This window comes from Oncorhynchus nerka, linkage group LG6 (assembly GCF_034236695.1).
Source record: "Oncorhynchus nerka isolate Pitt River linkage group LG6, Oner_Uvic_2.0, whole genome shotgun sequence".
In the NCBI taxonomy this organism is placed as follows: Eukaryota; Metazoa; Chordata; class Actinopteri; order Salmoniformes; family Salmonidae; genus Oncorhynchus; species Oncorhynchus nerka.
Window position 1 is genome coordinate 51478991 of NC_088401.1, and position 13962 is coordinate 51492952.

General features: G+C 41.3%; 3 protein-coding genes and 1 pseudogene across 3 annotated transcripts; all 4 read right to left on the reverse strand.

Moving 5' to 3' along the window:
• Window positions 1-311: 311 nt before the first annotated feature.
• LOC115131003 (protocadherin alpha-4-like) lies at window positions 312-2784 on the reverse strand. The gene has a single exon (XM_029662625.2). It carries the CDS (start codon window positions 2673-2675, stop codon window positions 312-314), a length of 2364 nt encoding a protein of 787 aa, XP_029518485.1. The 5' UTR covers window positions 2676-2784.
• Window positions 2785-5484: 2700 nt separating this feature from the next.
• LOC115131004 (protocadherin alpha-3-like) lies at window positions 5485-7906 on the reverse strand (annotated as a pseudogene).
• A 786-nt stretch (window positions 7907-8692) lies between these two features.
• LOC115131006 (protocadherin alpha-7-like) lies at window positions 8693-11056 on the reverse strand. The gene has a single exon (XM_029662627.2). The coding sequence runs from the start codon at window positions 11054-11056 to the stop codon at window positions 8693-8695; it is 2364 nt and encodes a 787-aa protein (XP_029518487.2).
• Window positions 11057-11514: 458 nt separating this feature from the next.
• LOC115131007 (protocadherin alpha-8-like) lies at window positions 11515-13925 on the reverse strand. The gene has a single exon (XM_029662628.2). It carries the CDS (start codon window positions 13903-13905, stop codon window positions 11515-11517), a length of 2391 nt encoding a protein of 796 aa, XP_029518488.1. The 5' UTR covers window positions 13906-13925.
• Between the last annotated feature and the right edge of the window lie 37 nt (window positions 13926-13962).

Below are 13962 nucleotides of genomic sequence, written 5' to 3' on the forward strand. Positions count from 1 at the left end.
AGCTACTTGACGTGCATGTACACCACCATCACATGTTGGCAAACATTCACCAGACAAACAGCGCATTGTAATATATAGCCTTTCAGCACCACAGCCGCGGACAGTGACAAGTACTGCAAGCGTGTGGCTGAGAATGAGCTGGAAAGCTACTTCGATTAGCGATTTTATGTGATCATGTTTCATCCAATAGGCTAACCCTTTTTAACAAGACAACAACATTTTTGACACATGTATACACTATAAAATAATTATATAGGCAATTTCCAAGCTCAAGCAAAATATATGCACACGGTTAGTATTTAGAAAAATATTTAACTTCTTACCTCTCCAGAAGCTCTCCTCCTATGTTCGGGTAACACAAGAGTATTTCCATTGCTGCCCGGGACTATAGTAGAACCTATACTCATTCTGGGTCCAACTAACATGTACCGTTTGTCTCCTGATCTGTACTGGATGCTGTGGCACAGTGTCCCGTCGTTATTCACATCTTGTAAATACTTGGAGGAATAGTCTGTGGTTTTGGAGCACTGCATTACAATCAACACGATGATACTGATGAGAAAAAGCGTTGAAACTGACCCCAAAGTAATGATCAAATAAAATGTAACGCTGTTCTCCTCCTCGTCTTTTACTGAACTTTTAACATCAGAAGCTGCAAACGCCTCTTTGGGCTCCACAACCTTGATAATAACAGTAGCTGTTGCTGAGAGTGAAACGTTCCCATTGTCTTTTACAAGAATAACCAGTTTATGATCAGCCTCGTCTGTCTCTGTGAATGACCGAAGTGTCCGTATCTGTCCTGTATAGCGGTCCAAAGCAAAGAGACTGTGGTCAGTAACTTCCTGCAGTGAAAATAATAACCAGCCGTTATATCCTATATCAGCGTCATAGGCTCTCACTTTAGTCACCAAATGGCCTGCGTTCACATTGCGGGGAATCTCCTCCACACCTTCAGCGGAACCGTTAGTGCTGACTGGATACAAGATCACTGGAGCGTTGTCGTTCTGATCCAGAATGAACACGTTCACTGTGACGTTACTGCTTAGTGACGGAGTTCCAGAGTCTGTAGCTAAAACTTGGAAATAGAATGTTTTGGTAGCTTCAAAGTCAAAGCTTTTTAGCGCGTAAATGTTACCATCAGAATTAATATTTAGGTAGGATACAATAGGAGTGTCACCATCGCCTTTCCAAATGTGACAAGACACACGAGCGTTGTCATCCTGATCTCTGTCTGATGTACTCAATGAAAACAACGACTCGCCTGGAGCATTGTTTTCTGGTACATAGAAGGTATATGGACTCTGGGAAAAGACCGGACTGTTGTCGTTGACGTCTGAGATATGGACCGTGACAGTTTTGTGGGAAGACAATGATGGGTCTCCTTTATCTGTAGCAGTTATAGTCACTGTGTACATAGGCTCCGACTCTCTGTCCAATCCACTTTTAGTAATCAAAGAATACATATTTTTCTGAAAAGACGGTTTTAATTCGAAAGGGATGTTGTCCGAGAGTGTACATATAACCAAGCCGTTTTCACCAGAGTCCATGTCAGACACACTGATTAGAGATACAGCTGTACCGGGTCGTGCGTCCTCTGGGACTTGACCTGACAGAGACGTAACGTCCATCTCAGGTGCGTTGTCATTTACATCTTTCACGTTGATAACGACACTGCAGTGACCTGTCAATGTGACTTGGCCCTTGTCAGATGCCTGCACGTCAATTTCGTAAACACTCTGCTCTTCAAAGTCTACTAACCCCTTGATTGTAATTTCCCCTGTAACCGCATCTATCTCGAATAAATCGAACGCTCTGTTTTTAAGACTGTTATCAAATGTGTATATAACCTGTCCGTTTGCGCCATCATCTAGATCCGTGGCGTGCAGCCTCAAAACAGAGGTACCTAAGGGAGCATTTTCATCTAAAGTTACCGTATACACCTGTCGTTCAAAGACTGGTGCATTGTCATTAACGTCGATAACAGTTATTGTAATATTAACTGTGCCAGATCTCACTGGCTTACCTCCATCAAACGCAGTCAAAACTAACATCATTTCAAGCTTCTGCTCTCGGTCTAGCGGCTTTTTCAAAATCAAGAAAGGGATTTTATCCTCTCCACGAGTTTTAACATCTAAGTCGAAGTGATCGTTAGGACTGAGAGTGTACTTACGGAGACTATTCACTCCAACATCAGGGTCACGCGCAGCGTCCAGAGGAAAGCGCGTTCCCTGCGATACAAGATTCTCTGCTATTTCCAAGAGCTTGATCTTTTCTGGGAAATGAGGAGAATGATCATTTATGTCTGTAATTTCTACCTCAACATAATGTATTTCCATTGGATTTTCTGCTATGGTTTTTAGATTGAGTAAACACACACTGTTTTTCTCACACAGCTCCTCCCTGTCAATGTTTCTGTTCACATACAACACGCCATTGTCTTGGTTTATCTGCAAAAAACCTTCCTTAGAGCCCGATACAATCCGAAACCTTCGTTCCGTCAGTTTATCCACACTGAACCCCAAATCCTTTGCTACGTCTCCCACATAAGTACCTTCTTTCGACTCCTCCGCGATAGAATAGCGTATTTGACAATAAGCTCCACGGCAAAAGCACAACGAAAATACAAACAACAGCATCGCCCGGAGAGGCGCCGCTCTTCTCTGTCCGTCTACCATTTTGACAAGTTCTGCTATTCTGGAACCATTATAGTCCGCTTTATCCAGAAAAAAAATCAAGATGACAAGGTTATCCACAAAACATATCCAAGCAACCTTTCATGTGGTGGGTATTCTCCCTTCCAGAAAGCCAGTGCCCGTTTCACTAGACTCATATGATTTTCAATGTGCCAACACGACAAAGAGAGGGAGGGATTTAAACAAAGTACGTGTTTCTAACACTGAAGAGCAGCGACACCATGCGCGCAACATCACCATGCGCAAGTACTCAAACTAAAAACATAAACATGTGACATGTCAAACAGCACTTTGAGCTGTATGGTGTTTCAGCCATTTAAAAATGTAAAATCAATAACTAATTCACTGTTTGACACAGAAACATCAAACTAGATATGATTTATTCTATAAATGTCTAGCATACTTTTACAATCGTTTTTTTAGGAAAAATTCCAGTTTTGATTTTATATAAATAAATAACATCTATAAGATGCCGTTTAAAGCTGTATAAATCAAAACGGTTTCGCTGATTATGACAGAAACATCAAACTAGGTATGATTTATTCTATAAATGTCTAGAAGACTTGTGCAACCTTTGTATTGAGCAGAAATCCCAGTTTTGACTTGATAGAAACGCATAAAATCTCAAATATTGCATTTAAAGATGAAGAAATCAAGAATTAATTCAGTGATTGTCACAGAAAAAAATAAAAATGTGCATTTATTTACAATAACTTCAATAACTTCATTTGAAGTGCAATTTGTTCTATGAAGTTAGACCATGTTTATAATCTTAAAGTGTATGCCAAATCAATGTTTGCATTTTTAGTGCAACAGTTCCACATTTTAAAGTAGTTACATGGCACAACAGTTTTAAAAAAACCTTTATTTAACTAGGGAAGTCAGTTAAGAACAAATTCTTATTTTCAATGAAGGCCTATGAACAGTGGGTTAACTGCTTGTTCAGGGGTAGAATTATAGATTTGTAAGCTTGGGGATTTGAACTTGCAACCTTTCGGTTACTAGTGGAACGCTCTAACCACTAGGCTAGCCTGCCGCCCCAAAAGTCATTTATTTATACCTCTCTTATTTAACAGTAAAGAGGCCCCTTCCAATCATTTTCTATTTTGGCTTTGTTCAAGTCCTTCTTTGTCATCCCCAGACAAGCTGATTGGTACCATCTCTGGCCCACAGAGCATTCTATGTGCAGTATTAAAAATATAAAACAGTGTTATGTTTATTTAGATGTAAATTACAGTTCTGGAATACCCAAATTCGGTTACATGCTTTTGCAATTAGAAACATTATCAAATTGAATTGGATTTTTGTACAATTGCTAAATTGACTTTAAATGATATGCATTTGACCACAACCCTGATAGAAGCACACACAACTGGTGATAATCATCCGAATTCTTACTCAAAACAAAGGTTGTAAAAGTATGCTAGACATTTATATAATACATCATACCTAGTTTAATGTCTCTGTGACAAACAGTGAATTAGTTATTGATTTATACCGCTTTAATGGCACATTTGAGATTTTATGTATCTCCATCAAATCAAAACGGAATAATTGATTAAAAACAAAGGATGTAAATGCTAGACATTTATGTTTCTGTGACAATCAATGAATTAGTTATTGATTTTTACCATTTTAAATGGCTTTTGGTGAATGTCTGTTGAATGTCTGATGAATGTCTGTTGAATAACTGTTGGATGTCCGAATGTGTGAATATAAAACCAACTTTACCTCTGTTGTTAATGCCACCTCCGCCCGAAACAACATATTAGACCTTCTCAAATAAAATGCAGTTCAGACGGAATTTACAAACCGAACAGGACAATAAACTATGCAAGTGCTATGCAGTTACAAAACGTATAGTTCTTACCTCTCCAGAAGCTCTGCTAATGCGTTCGCGCAGCACTAGAGGGTTCCCATTGCTGCCCGGGACAGTAGTATAATCTTTAATCCAACATAAAATCCACAGTACGCCTCTATTATCAACGACTCTTACCCATTACATTCCAAAATATGATCACTGCTCATTATTCTAAAAAACAACAACATTTTAGTTGCATTCAATTGTGTTCTAAATCTCTCCTCACAGCTCGCGACCTTTTCGCTAGATGCGAAATTACAAACCAACCAAAGCGGAGGAATCAAAGGTGTGACGTGGAGATTTCTTTCAAGAGTATAATTCTAGTTAAAGCACTGACACCGTGCGATTCTACCACACATTGTATGGTGGTGCACAGCACATTGGCTATTCCAGCACCCGTAACAGTTTAGGCACAAACATACAGAAACAAACAATCATTCATTCAAATTGTGTGTAGGGGTTTGTGTAGGCTAATAGAGGCTCGTAGTATCTACCAGCAACTGATAGAGAATGACAAAAATGTAAAATAAAGCACATTGCATAGATTCAATGTTATCTTTTCTTTTGAAGAGCCGCAATGCAACAGCGTTTCTGCACCACGCAAATGGACAGCGACACATCACGAGTGCATTACTCTGCATTGCAGAAACACACAACTCTAAGGCGATGCAACTTTGAGATCACACTTTAATTGATTTAGGATGCCCCACACATCATATTCTGTAACAAATTGGTGGTATTGAAAGGACACATAGAGAACGACAAAAAACGAATGCAATACAATTCCCTTCAAACTGTCGTGGATAACAGAACGAAAACGAATACACCTGAACAAACCCCTAAATAGCAAAGCAAGTTCCAATATACCCACGTTCATATGCTTGTATTGAGACAATGAAAGTATGCACTGTACAGTACAGGCTACATAGTTTATGAGGACCATACACGATGTGTAACTTGAATAATAACTTGGTAATCTCCTCACCTCTCCAGAAGCTCTCATCATGTGTTCGGGAAGAACTAGAGTGTTTCCATTGCTTCCCGGGACAATAGTAGAACCTATACTCATTCTGGGTCCAACTAACATGTACCGTTTGTCTCCGGATCTGTACTGAATGCTGTGGCACAGTGTCCCGTCGTTATTCACATCTTGTAAATACTTGGAGGAATAGTCTGTGGGTTTGGAGCACTGCATTACAATCAACACGATGATACTGATGAGAAAAAGTGCTGAAACTGACCCCAAAGTAATGATCAAATAAAATGTAACGCTGTTCTCCTCCTCGTCTTTTACTGAACTTTTAACATCAGAAGCTGCAAACGCCTCTTTGGGCTCCACAACGTTGATAATCACAGTAGCTGTTGCTGACAGTGAAACGTTCCCATTGTCTTTTACCAGTATGACCAGTTTATGCTCAGACTCGTCTGTCTCTGTGAATGACCGAAGTGTCCTTATCTGTCCTGTATAGCGGTCCAAAGCAAAGAGACTGTGGTCAGTAACTTCCTGCAGTGAAAATAATAACCAGCCGTTATATCCTATATCAGCGTCATAGGCTCTCACTTTAGTCACCAAATGGCCTGCGTTCACATTGCGGGGAATCTCCTCCACACCTTCAGCGGAACCGTTAGTGCTGACTGGATACAAGATCACTGGAGCGTTGTCGTTCTGATCCAGAATGAACACGTTTATTGTGACGTTGCTGCTTTGTGGCGGAGTTCCAGAGTCTGTAGCTACAACTTGGAAATGGAATGTTTTTAAAGTTTCAAAGTCAAAGCTTTTTAGCGCCAATATGTTCCCATTTTCAGAATTAATATTAAGAAAATATGCCAATTTGTTCTCATCGTCGATGCCTCTTGGAATATGATATGAAATCAGTGCGTTTTCATTTATGTCGCGATCTGAGGCACTCACTGAAAATACTGAGCCTCCTGGGTCGTTATTCTCAAGGACATAGAAAGTATACGGGCTCAGTGAAAACTCTGGACTGTTATCATTCACATCTGATACAACAACGCTGATAGTCGTTACAGATGACAAGAATGGCTGGCCTGAGTCTTTAGCTAAAATGATAACGTCATAATGAGCCTGTTTCTCTCTATCCAGCTGTGACTTGGTGACAACGGAATATATGTTGTCCTGTAAAGACGGCATTAGTTTAAAAGGGACGTCCTCGTCATTTATAGAGCAGATCACTTTCCCATTGAGACCAGAGTCCATATCATTAACACTGATTAATGCGACAGTAGTTCCGGGTCTACAATCCTCGGGAATGGCGCTGGAAAAGGACGTCACCTCTATCTCGGGTTCATTGTCGTTAACATCAACTATCTTGATGATCACACTTTTGTCTGTTGTTAGTGGAGCAGCTCCTTGATCGGACGCTTGTATGTCGAGCTCATAGCTATCTTGTATCTCAAAATCGATTTGCCCTCGAACCGTTATTTGACCCGTTTTGGCATCTAAACCAAACAGCTTCTGTATGTTGCTGTTCACGTCATTACCGAATAAGTATATTACATGTCCGTTGACACCGTCATCTAAATCAGTGGCGTTCACCTGAATAACCGTTGTGCCTAAGGGAGAGTTTTCATTCAACATGACAGAGTACACCTCTTTAGTGAATAGAGGTGTGTTGTCATTAACATCCAATACATCTACAGTTATTTCAATAGTTCCAGATCTCGGGGGATTTCCACCATCAATGGCAGTGAGGAGTAATTTATGGCTTCTTACGGCTTCTCTATCTAGTTGCTTTTGTAAAATCAAAAACGGCATCTTACCATCTTTACCTCGGTCTCTGACCTCAACACGGAAATGTTCACTGTGACTGAATTTATATTGTTGAACAGAGAATTGGCCACCATCCCAGTCGCGCGCAGCTGGGAGCTGAAATCGCGCTCCCGGTAATGCAGATTCTGAAATCTCTAAACGTTTTTCTTTCTCTGGAAAACTGGGAGAATGGTCGTTAACGTCTACCACCTCAACAGAAACATAATGGATCTCCAGCGGGTTCTCTAGAACGGTTTTCAGGTTGATTAAACACACTCTGCTCCGTTCGCACACCTCCTCTCGGTCTATTTTTCGATTCACATACAAGATGCCGTCATTCTGGTTTACCTGGAAAAGGGGCTCGGTGGAGCCAGAAACGATTCGAAATCCCCTTTCAGTCAAGGTACTCAGATCTATTCCCAAATCCTTAGCTATATTCCCAACGACAGTTCCTTCCTTAAGCTCTTCAGAGATGGAGTATTTTATTTGAGCTAAAGCCCCGCTCCAAAAGAAAATCAAAGCAACTAATAAGACGACCCACTGCCGTCCCTCCAGCCATGCACCGCATCCTCTTTGTTCCATGTTTTCAAGAGCAATAAAAACAATCCACAGCACTTCCACTATTCCTTCATTGGTGACAGTTGTCTATCCAATACATAAACAAATATGTCCAAAGCTCATTATCCAATAGTGTTTTCAGAATGTAAACTTGAGATTTTATTATTCTCATTAAGATCACGACTGTGCTCCTCCAGCAACTGAATAAGATACGAAACCAGCAAGGGGGCGGACTCAAAAGTATGACGAGAGGATGTCTACCCGGAGCGGTATTCTAGTTGTGTACTGACACCATGTGATTTATACCTCACATTACACTATAGTTTAAAAGTATTAATAGTATTTTGTCACAGAAAATATCGAACAGAAAATCTTACTCAATAAGTTGTGTGGGTTTTAAGAAAGTACGGATACAGTTACCTGGGATCTGCGTACCGTGACCATGACACCATTTACTGACGTATTCAACAAGTGTCCCACCCAGACAGAAATAAAGATTGAGAAATATTTGTTTAAATAAAGAGGATAGCTACTTGAGGTGCATGTATACCACAAACACATGTTGGCAAAACTTCCCCAGACAAACAGCCATTGAACAAAATGGCGTTTCAACACCACAGCATGTGGCTGCGAAAGAGCCGGAAAGCTACTTCGATGAAGCGATGTTATGAGATCATGTTTCATCCAATATACTTACCCTTTAACTAAACAACATTTTATCTGACACATTTATACACCATGAAATAATATTATAGGCAGATTCCAATGTCAGGGACAGCACCAGCAAACTATTAGTAAATAGAAACGTATTTAACTTCTTACCTCTCCAGAAGCCCTTCTCCTGTGTTCGGGTAACACTAGAGTATTTCCATTGCTGCCCGGGACTATTGTAGAACCTATACTCATTCTGGGTCCAACTAACATGTACCGATTGTCTCCGGATCTGTACTGGATGCTGTGGCACAGTGTCCCGTCGTTATTCACATCTTGCAAATACTTGGAGGAATAGTCTGTGGGTTTGGAGCACTGCATTACAATCAACACGATGATACTGATGAGAAAAAGCGTTGAAACTGACCCCAAAGTAATGATCAAATAAAATGTAACGCTGTTCTCCTCCTCGTCTTTTACTGAACTTTTAACATCAGAAGCAGCAAACGCCTCTTTGGGCTCCACAACCTTGATAATAAGAGTAGCTGTTGCTGAGAGTGAAACGTTCCCATTGTCTTTTACAAGAATTACCAGTTTATGATCAGCCTCGTCTGTCTCTGTGAATGACCGAAGTGTCCGTATCTGTCCTGTATAGCGGTCCAAAGCAAAGAGACTGTGGTCAGTAACTTCCTGTAGTGAAAATAATAACCAGCCGTTATATCCTATATCAGCGTCATAGGCTCTCACTTTAGTCACCAAATGGCCTGCGTTCACATTGCGGGGAATCTCCTCCACACCTTCAGCGGAACCGTTAGGGCTGACTGGATACAAGATCACTGGAGGGTTGTCGTTTTGATCCAGAATGAACACGTTGACTGTGACGTTGCTGTTTTGTGACGGAGTTCCAGAGTCTGTAGCTACAACTTGGAAATGGAATGTTTTGGTATCTTCAAAGTCAAAGCTTTTTAGCGCGTAAATGTTACCATCAGAATTCATATTTAGGTAGGATACAATAGGAGTGTCACCATCGCCTTTCCAAATGTGACAAGACACACGAGCGTTGTCATCCTGATCTCTATCTGATGTACTCAATGAAAACAACGACTCCCCTGGAGCATTGTTTTCTGGTACATAGAAGGTATATGGACTCTGGGAAAAGACCGGACTGTTGTCGTTGACGTCTGAGATATGGACCGTGACAGTTTTGTGGGAAGACAATGATGGGTCTCCTTTATCCGTAGCAGTTATAGTCACTGTGTACATAGGCTCCGACTCTCTGTCCAATCCACTTTTAGTAATCAAAGAATACATATTTTTCTGAAAAGACGGTTTTAATTCGAAAGGGATGTTGTCCGAGAGTGTACATATAACCAAGCCGTTTTCACCAGAGTCCATGTCGGACACACTGATTAGAGATACAGCTGTACCGGGTCGTGCGTCCTCTGGGACTTGACCTGACAGCGACGTAACGTCCATCTCAGGTGCGTTGTCATTTACATCTTTCACGTTGATAACGACACTGCAGTGACCTGTCAATGTGACTTGGCCCTTGTCAGATGCCTGCACGTCAATGTCGTAAACACTCTGCTCTTCAAAGTCTACTAACCCCTTGATTGTAATTTCCCCTGTAACCGCATCTATCTCGAATAAATCGAACGCTCTGTTTTTAAGACTGCTATCAAATGTGTATATAACCTGTCCGTTTGCGCCATCATCTAGATCCGTGGCGTGCAGCCTCAAAACAGAGGTACCTAAGGGAGCATTTTCATCTAATGTTAATGTATACACCTGTCGGTCGAAAACGGGAACATTATCATTCATATCGATAACTTTTACGGTTATATTGACAGAGCCAGATCTCTCTGGTTTACCCCCGTCATAAGCAGTCAAGGTTAACAATATTTCAGACATCTGTTCTCGGTCTAGCGGCTTTTTCAATATCAAAAAGGGGATTTTATCCTCGCCGCGAGTTTTAACATCTAACTCAAAGTTCTCGTTTGTACTGAGAGTGTACTTACGGAGACTATTCACTCCAACATCAGGGTCACGCGCGGCGTCCAGAGGAAAGCGCGTCCCCTGGAGCATAACGCTCTCGGATATTTCCAAATGTTTCACCTTTTCCGGGAATTTGGGAGAATGATCATTAATATCTGTAATTTCTACCTCAACATAGTGTATTTCCAACGGATTCTCGGCCACGGTTTTTAGGTTTATCAAGCACACAATGCTTTTCTCACACAGCTCCTCCCTGTCGATGGTTCTGTCCACATACAACACTCCATTGTCTTGGTTTATCTGCAAAAAACCTTCCTTGGAGCCCGATACAATCCGAAACCTTCGTTCCGCCAGTTTATCCACACTGAACCCCAAATCCTTTGCTACGTCTCCCACATAAGTACCTTTTTTCGACTCCTCCACGATAGAATAGCGTATTTGACAATAAGCTCCACGGCAAAAACACAACGAAAATACAAACAACAGCATCGCCCGGAGAGGCGCCGCTCTTCTCTGTCCGTCTACCATTTTGAAAAGTTATGTTATTTTCGAGCATTTACATTCCATTTATCCAGAAAAATCAAGGTGACAAGATTATCCACCAAACATATCCAAGCAACCTTTCATGTGGTGGGTATTCTCCCTTCCAGGAAGCCAGTGCCCGTTTCACTAGACTCATGTGATTTGCAATGAGCCAACAGGACAAAGAGAGGGAGGGATATAAACCAAATGCATGTTTCTAACACTGAAGAGCGGCGACACCGTGTGCACAACATTTGCAACAACTCAAACAGCACGTTGAACTGTACAGTGTTTCAGCACCACTGTCGTGGACAGCGATCACTTACAAAAGCAGTGATGCGCTACCCCTATGAGAAACCCTCCTAGAGTACGGTTCTTAATGCCACATCCATACTCCGACCGAAGCAACATATTAGACAGACCAAAATAGAATGCAATTAATTCGGAACATACAAACAGACGAGCTATGCAGTTACAAAACGTATAGTTCTTACCTCTCCAGAAGCTCTGCTCACGTGTTCGGGTATCACTAGAGTATTTCCATTGCTGCCCGGTACAATAGTAGAACCTATACTCATTCTGGGTCCAACTAACATGTACCGATTGTCTCCGGATCTGTACTGGATGCTGTGGCACAGTGTCCCGTCGTTATTCACATCTTGTAAATACTTGGAGGAATAGTCTGTGGGTTTGGAGCACTGCATTACAATCAACACGATGATACTGATGAGAAAAAGCGTTGAAACTGACCCCAAAGTAATGATCAAATAAAATGTAACGCTGTTCTCCTCCTCGTCTTTTACTGAACTTTTAACATCAGAAGCCGCAAAAGCCTCTTTGGGCTCCATAACCTTGATAATAACAGTAGCTGTTGCTGAGAGTGAAACGTTCCCATTGTCTTTTACAAGAATGACCAGTTTATGATCAGCTTCGTCTGTCTCTGTGAATGACCGAAGTGTCCGTATCTGTCCTGTATAGCGGTCCAAAGCAAAGAGACTGTGGTCAGTAACTTCCTGCAGTGAAAATAATAACCAGCCGTTATATCCTATATCAGCGTCATAGGCTCTCACTTTAGTCACCAAATGGCCTGCGTTCACATTGCGGGGAATCTCCTCCACACCTTCAGCGGAACCGTTAGCGCTGACTGGATACAAGATCACTGGAGCGTTGTCGTTTTGATCCAGAATGAACACGTTGACTGTGACGTTACTGCTTAGTGACGGAGTTCCAGAGTCTGTAGCTACAACTTGGAATTTGAATGTTTTAAGTGTTTCAAAGTCAAAGCTTTTTAGCGCGGAAATATCTCCATTGTCAGAATTGATATTAAGAAAAGATGCCATATCAATCTGTGTACCTTCTCTAACTATGTGATATGAAATCGCAGCATTTTCATTCAAGTCTTTATCAGAAGCGCTTACATTGAATATGGACGCACCAGGGACGTTATTTTCCGCTAAGTACAGCTCAATATGTTTTGGGGAGAATTCTGGACGGTTATCGTTCACATCTGATATCTGTACGCTCAGAGTTTTGAATGTGGACAGAGGAGGCTGACCACAGTCAGTGGCTGTTATTGTGATGTCATAATGGGACACGAGTTCTCGATCTAAGCGCCCCTTTGTGACGATAGAATACACATTCTCCTGAAATGAAGGTTTTAATTCAAATGGTATGTCTTCAGATATACTAGCAATAACTTGACCATTAATACCGGAATCTTTATCTGTTACACTGATGAGAGAAATAACAGTTCCTGGTTTAGAATCTTCAGACACCGTGTTCGAGAGGGAAGTCACATCTATGTCTGGTTGGTTATCATTAGCATCTCCTATTTTAATAATAACTCTACAATCAACACTTGTTGGAGGTTGTCCCTTATCAGACGCCTGAACATTTAACCTGTAAACCTCGTTTTCTTCAAAATCCACCTGGCCTTTGACTTGAATTTCACCAGTCACGTGGTCTAATTCAAAGATGTCATGTATTTTACGCTTTATAGTTCTGCCTAGTGTGTATTCCACTACTCCATTTTGGCCATCGTCAGCATCTGTGGCGTTTACTCTGATGACAATAGTTCCATTTAGAGCGTTTTCAGGCAATGTTACTGAATATTCGTCTTGAGTGCAGATGGGACGGTTGTCATTTACATCAAGAACTGTAACAGTGATATTCAAGGTGCCTGACTTAGGTGGATTCCCTCCGTCTAGCGCTGCAAGTAATAGCATATGTTTGGTGTTTTGCTCTCTATCCAATGGCTTCTGCAAAATTAAAAATGGTATTTTGTCACCTTCCCCACTATCAATTAACTGTAATTCAAAATGTGCATTTTGACCTAACTTATACGAATGAACAGAATTGAGTCCAACGTCTACGTCTCGCGCAGTCTGGAGTTCGAATCGCGCACCTGGAAATGTATTTTCCGGCATTTCTAGATGCTGATCTTTTTCAGGGAAAACAGGAGAGTGATCATTTATATCCGTTATTTCTACGCTGACGTAGTGTATTTCAAGCGGATTTTCAACTACGAATTTGAGGTTTATCAAGCAAGCATTATCACCATCACAGACCTCCTCTCTGTCGATATTTTTATGAACATACAAGACGCCATTGTTCTGATTTACGTGGAAAAGAGCGTCCTTAGATCCAGAAACAATACGAAACCGTCTCTCCACCAGAGTACTGACGTCAAGACCCAAATCCTTAGCAACATTTCCAACAACGGATCCCTCTTTCACCTCTTCTGGAATAGAGTACCTTATCTGTGCTGAAACCTTCTCCCCCAAGCAGAGCAGCAAAGAGAAATTCAGAACAACCCAGCAGTACTCCCATCTGCGCCTTTGTCCTCTGTCTCCCATTGTAAAAACAACCAAACACGATCCCCAAATGTACAATCCTTATGATCGGACGGCCAA

What these genes read in the sequence shown, in the direction of transcription:
- LOC115131006 (XM_029662627.2), bottom strand. Translation starts at nt 11,056, where the DNA reads ATGGTAGACGGACAGAGAAGAGCGGCGCCTCTCCGGGCGATGCTGTTG.
- LOC115131003 (XM_029662625.2), bottom strand. Translation starts at nt 2,675, where the DNA reads ATGGTAGACGGACAGAGAAGAGCGGCGCCTCTCCGGGCGATGCTGTTG.
- LOC115131007 (XM_029662628.2), bottom strand. Translation starts at nt 13,905, where the DNA reads ATGGGAGACAGAGGACAAAGGCGCAGATGGGAGTACTGCTGGGTTGTT.